The sequence below is a fragment of the Salvelinus sp. IW2-2015 genome, linkage group LG18 (genome assembly GCF_002910315.2).
Source record: "Salvelinus sp. IW2-2015 linkage group LG18, ASM291031v2, whole genome shotgun sequence".
In the NCBI taxonomy this organism is placed as follows: domain Eukaryota; kingdom Metazoa; phylum Chordata; class Actinopteri; order Salmoniformes; family Salmonidae; genus Salvelinus; species Salvelinus sp. IW2-2015.
In genome coordinates, this window is record NC_036858.1 from 52,168,886 (window position 1) to 52,177,116 (window position 8,231).

Sequence of the window (8,231 nt, forward strand, 5' to 3'; positions counted from 1 at the left end):
CTCTCTATCGTATCTTCTCCCCCCACCTCTCTCTATCCCCTCCCCTCACCCCTCTCTATCTATCTCCCTCCCCCCACCCCTCTCTATCCCTCCCCCCCACCTCTCATCCTCCCCCTCACCCCTCTCATCTATCACCCTTCCCTCCCTCCCCACCCCTCTCTATCTATCACCCCCTTCCCCCCTCCCTCCCCCATCCCCTCCCCCCACCCTCTCTTCTATCTCCCCCCCCCTCTCTATCTATCTCCCCCCCACCCCTCCTCTATCTTGCCCCCCGCACCCTCGCTATCAATCGTCACACCCACCCTATTCCGTATCTTATGCTATTTCACTTCTCCCCACCCCTCTCATGCTCCGCGCGCCACCCCTCATGCTTAAATCTTCCTAGCCCCCCTCATCGCGCGCTGCGTACGTCCCTTCATCTCGCTCGCGGCACCTCGAGCGTATTCACCGTCGACGTCGCTCTCACCACTCTCTAATTCCCTCTCATCTCCCACCCCTCTCATGATATATCCACTCCATCTCATCCACTACCTCCCTCTTAAGATCTTGTTCACCGTCCCCCACTCACTCTCTAGTGATCCCCTTACCTCGCGCACGCCTCTCTAGTCATCATCTCCCATCTCCTCTTCTCTAATCTACCTCGACCACTCTATCTCCAACCCCTCCTCCTCATTAGGGTCGTAGTCCTCCACCGCAACGCCTCATACGCGTATTCTCCCTCACGCCCTCTATCCCCCCTCACACCCAAACATCTGTATTAAGCTACGTATCACCCCCGCCCTGCACCCACTGCTCTTTATCCTCACCCTCCAGCCCTCTTCTAGCGTTCGGGGAGCAATAGGAGCTATCACGCCATCCCTCTCATTGATATCAAAGTTCGTACCTCCCTCACAGACTCCCTCCCCTCCGCATAGCTCCGTCGCACCCTCAACCCCAGTCTTATCTATCTCCCCACTGTCCTTCTCATAATCCCTCCGCCCCCAGCCACCGTCCCCTCTTAATCCTACTCTCCTCTCACGCCCCACCCTCATCTATCCTCCCCTCCAACCTTCTGACCTCTATACTTGTATCTATCTCCCCACTTCCAGTGCTGCTGGAATCTATACGCCCCCCCGCAGCCCCTCTATATCTCATACCCCCTCTCTACCCCTCTCCCCCCCTACCACCCCACGCCCTCTATATCACCCCCCCACGACCTCTCTATCCAACTCCCCCCACCCGCTCTCTTATACCTATTATTACGTACCCCTCCCATCCCCTGTGCGTAATCTACCCTCCACCCTACACCGCCTGATCTATCTTATTATGCGTCTCCCCACCCCTCTCTATCTTATACCCATCCCCTCACCCCTCTGATACATAATTCACCCCTTACCGCTCACCTCTCCATCTCAAGCCCTCTCCTCATTATGCTATCACCCGCGCTACCATCCCCTTCCCATCCTCCCAACTCCTCCCACACTACCCTCCGTCTCCAAATTCCCATTCCTCCCCTCCGATTCCACACTCCCACTACTAATACACACACCGCGTCGCTATCGATCTCCCCTTCTCTCTTCAACACCTTCCCCATCGTTACCCCTACCCCTCATCCCAGTATCCTGTGATCAGACCCACTTACCCATCCCCTCCCTCCCACACAACCGCTTCTCTATACTCTCACCACCTTCTCTCCCACACCCTCCCGCCTCTCATCCATCTCACGTCTCCTAGTCCCTCCCCTGCTCTCCTCCACCCATACATCAATCTATTTCCCCATCCCTCCCTACCCTACTCCCATCCCGCCTACCCCGTACCTATCCCATCGTCCCTACTCCCCTACCCTCCTCCCCACCATCCTCTCTCTGTATACTATGCTACCCCACCTAACCCGTCTCTCCTACATCTCATAACACGCCACATCCTTACCCTCCTCTCCCTCCCCCACCTTCTCTATCCTCCAAGCCGCTTCCACCCACCCCTCTCGAAGCTATCTGCTCCCTTCCCTCACCTCCCTCTCTTCCCACCCATCCTCTCTATCAGTCTCATCGCCTTCCTCCCCCACCCTCTCTATCTATATATCCCCCTATCCCTCACCACTCCCTCTCTTCCCCCCCACCGCCCCTCTCCTTTCAATACTCCCCCTTGCCCACCCCCCTACCACTTCCCCCCACCCTCTTCGTCGTATCGTATCTCCAGAATCACTATCCCATACAAAACCCCTTCATCATGTAAAACCGCCTCGAAATTCCCCGCTGACCTGCGGAAGCTTCTCAAATCATCTCTCTCGCTCCCTACCAACCAGCTACTACAGAAATCTTGCCATCACTCGTTCTAGCAAATCTGGCGCTCAAGGTCAAAATACAGTGACGCTATGCAATTAGCCCTCCAGTAAACCCCATCTGGGTACAGAACGACCAGTGAAAAAGCGTTCGCTTGAAGAGAACACGAAAACATATAACAGTGCCCATACTCCACTATCTCTGACTCTCCTCTCGATTTCTCCTCCCCATCTCTCATGCTTCTTGTCTTGACTACCAACCCCTCGAGTCAGCAATCCGCATCATGTCAGTAAAATGCCACCCTTGAAGGTATGTATCATGAACAAGACATTCTCCCGTTCAGTCAAACAAATTGCCTACCTCGCAAAGGAAAGGAACCCTCACAAAATTACCCCTGCGCCGGTTCTATAAGCGAGCCACTGCTCATCGCGCCAGCTCGCCACCGCGAATGCTGACCTTCGGCGCTTATCTGCCACGGCTAACCACCGACGGGATCTCAGCCGACCAACCGATCCCGGGAACCGCAGCTCACTACCGGGACACTAGCCGCGAAATCACACAGACTAGACATCTCCTTCCACTCACTGGCCAAAAGAGACCGAGGCCGCCGACGAAGCCCAGTTAATCCCAAGTTACCCCTTCATCACAAAAGAGATTTGATCGCCCAGGCACAATGAGAAAAGAAATCTTAGATTAGAAGAAAGAACACCGAGATTAAGACTAAGAAGACCACTAAACTTCTTTGTAGCTGCGATCCCGTTAAACCGAGCACGATATGACCCCACCAGACAGCGTAAAGAGTACAGGGCGCCAAATTCAAAGCAGACACAATTCCATAATTAAAAATTCCTCAAACATACAGTATCTATATACCAATTTAAAGTAATCTTGTCTTTAATCACCACGGTGTCCATTTCAAAGGCTTTACAGCGAACCCACAAACGATTATGTTAGGTCATGCCAAAAATCACAGAACAACACAGCCATTGCAACCAGCCAAAACAGAGGTCACAAAAAGTAATACAAAAGAGATAAAAATGAATCAGTAACCTTTGATATCTTCATCAGATACCACTCATAGGGACGCCATGTTACACAAATATATATTTTTGTTCGGTTAAAGCTTCATATTTATATCCAAAAACCTCAGTTTACATTGACGCTTTATAGCTCATAGTTCCAAAAAACAATCCAGATGTTGCAGAAGAGCCATCCAATGATACAGAAACACCAAATAAACGTTAATCAAAAATACAAGTGTAGCATCCATGGAATTTTAGGCATCTAGTTCTCCTTAATGCAAACGTCTGTTCAATATTTCAAAAAAAGTAGTAGGAAAGCAGAAAACCATGCAATAATACTGAGAGTTGGACGCTCACGAGTCCCAATCAAAGAGCAAAAAAAGAATATCCCTCATATTGTGCAGTCAACAGAAGTCAGAAAAACATTGAATTATACTTTTTCTAGTCTTCATTACCTTTTGATGACTTCTGATGCTTCCAAGCTGCCCAAGAACCTGCAACACTCGCCAGAGCCAGGGGCCGAATCCCCACCCCGATTGCCAGCCAAAAATAAAGCATGACCTTCGATGTTGTAGCAATGAGCTCCATCATTTATGTCCAAATAGCTTACTTTTTAGTAGGCGTTTGGAGATAAACAAATCAAAAACTCACAAAAGACGCCGTCACTAGTTCGCCAGACGAAATCGTACACCAAAAGTGCCGACAAGTCCGTTAGAAAAAGAACAGGTCAACGATGTATAAATCATCTTTATATGTTTTTAACAAAACTTCATAATTTCAACCGGAGAATTCCGTTTATCTTATACAAGAAAAAAGAAAAATTGAACGGAGGCTATCTCTCATGTAATGCGCATGACCAGCCCTGGCTCTGGCAGAACTCTGAACTAATTCCCTCTCATCAGCCCCCCTTACAGATAGAAGCTCCAAACAAGTTATAAAGACGGTTACATCTAGTGAAGCCGTAGAGTGCAACATGACCATATCCCACTGAGTTGAAAATCGACCAACCTCAGATTTCCCACTTCACGGTTGGATGTTTTCAGTTTTTGCCTTCATATAGTTCTGTTAACTCACAGAACATCATTCAAACAGTTTCAGAAAAACTTCAGATGTTTTATCCAAATTATACTAATAAAGCATATCTTAGCAACTGGACTGAGGAGCAACAGTACTCTGGGCACCTCTGGCACCCTTATTCATCCAAGCTACGCATAACTGCCCGTAGCCATAAGAGTTAAATGAGAGGTTAGATAGAGCCAGAGAGTTATATAAGAGAAATATGAAATGAGAGGTTAGATAGAGAACAGAGTTAGTAGAGTTAGATAGAGAGCACAATATAAATGAGATTAGATATAGAGCAGAGGTTATATAGAGAAAACATATTTAAATGAGGGTTAGATAGAGAAGACAGAGAGGTTAGATAAGACGAGAACATATAATGAGTATTAGATAGAGAGCAGAGGTGGTGATATAGAGAAGAACATATTAAATGCAGAGATCGATAGAGGAGAACATATTAAATGAAGAGTTAGATCGAGAGAATTGTAAGAGAGATTAATAGAGAGAAACATTTTAAATGGGGTTAGATAGAGGAACATTGTAATGAGAATTAGAAAACACCATTTTAAATGAGGAGTTAATAGATGACTATAAAAGAGAGGTTAGATAGAGAGAACATTAAATGAGAATGATAGAGCACAGAAGTTTATAGAGAGAAACATATTAAATGAAGTTAGATAGAGAACAGAGAGGTAATATTATAGAGAGACATATAAATTAAGAGATTAATAGAGATGATATTGAAGCTGCAGAGACAAGTCAGAACCTAGTAATCGTTCTCAAGTAGGAAGCAGATTCACTGTCCAATTTACAGCAAACATCTCAATAACACTCAGCCAGCATACCGCAGGCAAGTACGTCCTGAGGTTGTGATGGTTGTGGTTCATTAAGAAGCATCAGAGGACCTAGTACTGATGATGTGAAATCCTGTAAACACAATAAGAAAATACTTTACAAAGACGTCGATACATCAAGTCACGTTAACCGCTTTTGACTTTGAAAGAAAACGAGTGAGATAATGAAGCATGTTTTATCAGTCCATACCTGCGGATCAATTCAACTCCCACACACATGGCCAGCAATAATCATTAAAGCTTACCTCCCCCACATAAGAGCCATCATAGATCACTAACTTAATCTCCCACACCAATGAGCCAAATAGTCACTAACTTACCTCCTCCCACACAATGAGGGCATCAAATAGATCACTAACTCCCTCCTCCCACACAATGAGGCCATAATAGCTTCACTAACTTAACCTCCACACCAATGAGGCATTCAATAGATCCCTTAACTTACCTGCTCCCACACAATGAGGGCCATCAATAGATCACTAACTTACTCCTCCCACACAATGATAGGCCATCAATAATCCTAACTTATCTCCCACCACATGAGGGCCTCAATAGATCCACTAACCTACCTCCTCCCACACAATGAGCGCCATCAATAGATCACTAACTTAACCGCCCACACAATGAGGCATCAAAAGATCACAACTTACCTCTCCCACACAATGAGGGCCATCAATAACACTAAACTTAGCCTGCTCCACACAATGAGGGGCATCAATAAGATCACTAACTTACCTCCCACACAAGAGGCCATCAATAGATCCCAACTTACCTCCTTTCCACACAATGAGGCCATCAATAGATCATTAATACCTCCACACACAATGAGGTGCCATCAATAGACATTAACTTACCTCCTCCCACACTAAGTAGGCCAGTCAAAGATCACTAACTCCCTCTCCCACACCAATGAGGGCCATCAATAATCACAACTACCTCTCCCACACAATGAGGGCCATCCAATAGATCACTAACTACTCCCCACACAATGAGGCCATCAAGTAGATCATTTAACTTACCTCCCACACAATGAGCCATCAATAGATCACAACTTCCCTCCTCCCACCACCAATGAGGCCAATCAATAGATCACAACTACCTCCTCCCACACAATAGGGCCATCAATAGATCACAACTTACCTCCCACAGGCTCATCCAAACACCCCCAATGAGGCCATCAATAGATCCCTAACTTACCTCCCACACATGAGGACCATCAATAATCCATAACTACCTCCCACACAATGACCATCGAATAGATCCTATAACTTACTCTGCCCACAAGCTGCTGCACCAATGAGGCCATCCATTCTCTAAGCCTCTAAACTTACTCCTCCCAATCCTATAGCATCATAGATCATTAAACTTTCCTCACCATCCCTACACATGAGCCATGCAATAGATCATGTACAACTTACCCCCACACAAGAGAGTGGCATCGATAGTTCATTAACTTACTCCTCCCACACTAATGAGGGCCATCAATAGACACTACTTATCTCCACACAATGAGGCCATTCAATAGACATTAAACTTACCTCCTCCCACACAATGAGGCCAATCATAGATCACTAACTATACCTCCTGCCCACACAATGAGGCCATCAATAGATCACAACTTACCTCCTCCCACACAATGAGGCCATCAATAGATCATAACTACCTCCCACACCAATGGGCCATCCAACTAGATCATTATCCTATCTTAAAGAAATGCACCCCCACCCACAAAAAAACCCAGATGGCTTGACACTCAAAAAGGGTAGATCTCTCTGTATCATTTCTACAATCTGCAGTCGTCAGGCCAAATGACTGGAAGCAGTTATGGTGAAAACTCGAACTCCCATGCAAGGAAGAACTGGGTTGCTAGAGAGTGTGAGTGTGTTTCGACCCAAAGTGCGTGCGTGCGTGTGTGTGTGTTGACCGTAACTCACCCTCTTCACAGCGGAAGTCAGGCACTGCCACGTCCTGTAGTGGGATCTCCTTGAGGAAGGCGGGGCGCTGGCATCGAGGGTTGCCCGTGACGATCTTCCTGCTTCTCAGCCAATCACCAAGCCAGGCCAGACGACAGTCACAGTTGAAGGAGTTAGCAAGGAGGTTACTGATGGAGAGAGCGAGGGAGAGAGTCACTACCAGACTTAATAATTACACCAATTATGCTTTAATGCGCCGTGTGTGTATGTGTATGTGTGTATGTGTATGTGTGTCTTACAGTGTAGACAGTGTTTGCAGGGTGTCGAAGGCTCCAGGGGTGATGGTAGTTAGCTGGTTGTCATAGAGAGACAGCAGGCGAACGTTGTACAGGCCAGTGAAGCTGTTGTTATGGATACAGCTGATCTTGTTGTTCCTCAACATTCTGGAATAGAGAGAACAGCTTAATTGTCATATACCATTGTGATGTGAACAGAAATGAAGTGTATTGAAATATAGTGATATACATAAATATCAGGATAAAGATTTGGATAAATTAGGATTAGATAAAGATTCGAGGATGTGGATAAGTTTGGTCATTTATTGCGTGTGGATAGTTTCTGTGTGGAGTCCCATGAGACTGGCAAGAGAGAATTGTACATTAAGTGTCTGGGCATGTATGTATGTTCTCATCCAGGACCTCTATACCAGGCGGTGTCAGAGGAAGGCCCAAATAATTGTCAAAGACTTCAGTCAGTCAAGTCGTAGACTGGTCTCTCTGCTACCGCACRGATAGCGGTACCGGAGCGCCAAGTCTAGGTCCAAAACGATCCTTAACAGCTTCTACCCCCAAGCCATGGTACTCACTGTTTATTAATCACTTTCCACATACAGTCACTTTACCCATACAGTCACTTCCCCCATACAGACACTTTCCCCATACCTACATGTACAAATTACCTCGAATAACATTGACTCGGTACCGGTACCCCCTGTATATAGCCTCGTTATTGTTATTTTATTGTGTTACTTTCTTTGATAAATGTTTTTACTTTAGTTTATTTAGTAAGTATTTCCTGGTAAGTTCTACACCTGTTGTATTCGGCGCATGTGTGTGTGTGTGT

General features: G+C 46.4%; 1 protein-coding gene across 1 annotated transcript in view; it reads right to left on the reverse strand.

The window, feature by feature from the left end:
* The window catches only part of LOC111977952 (slit homolog 1 protein), a 67,239-nt gene that overhangs the window by 27,677 nt on the left and 31,331 nt on the right, over positions 1 to 8,231 (reverse strand). Inside the window, exons 10-11 of the mRNA XM_070448707.1 lie at positions 7,409 to 7,552; positions 7,131 to 7,297 (exon numbers count right to left, since the gene is read on the reverse strand). Coding sequence (XP_070304808.1) covers positions 7,131 to 7,297; positions 7,409 to 7,552 — 311 coding nt within the window. The remainder of the gene's footprint in view (positions 1 to 7,130; positions 7,298 to 7,408; positions 7,553 to 8,231) is intronic.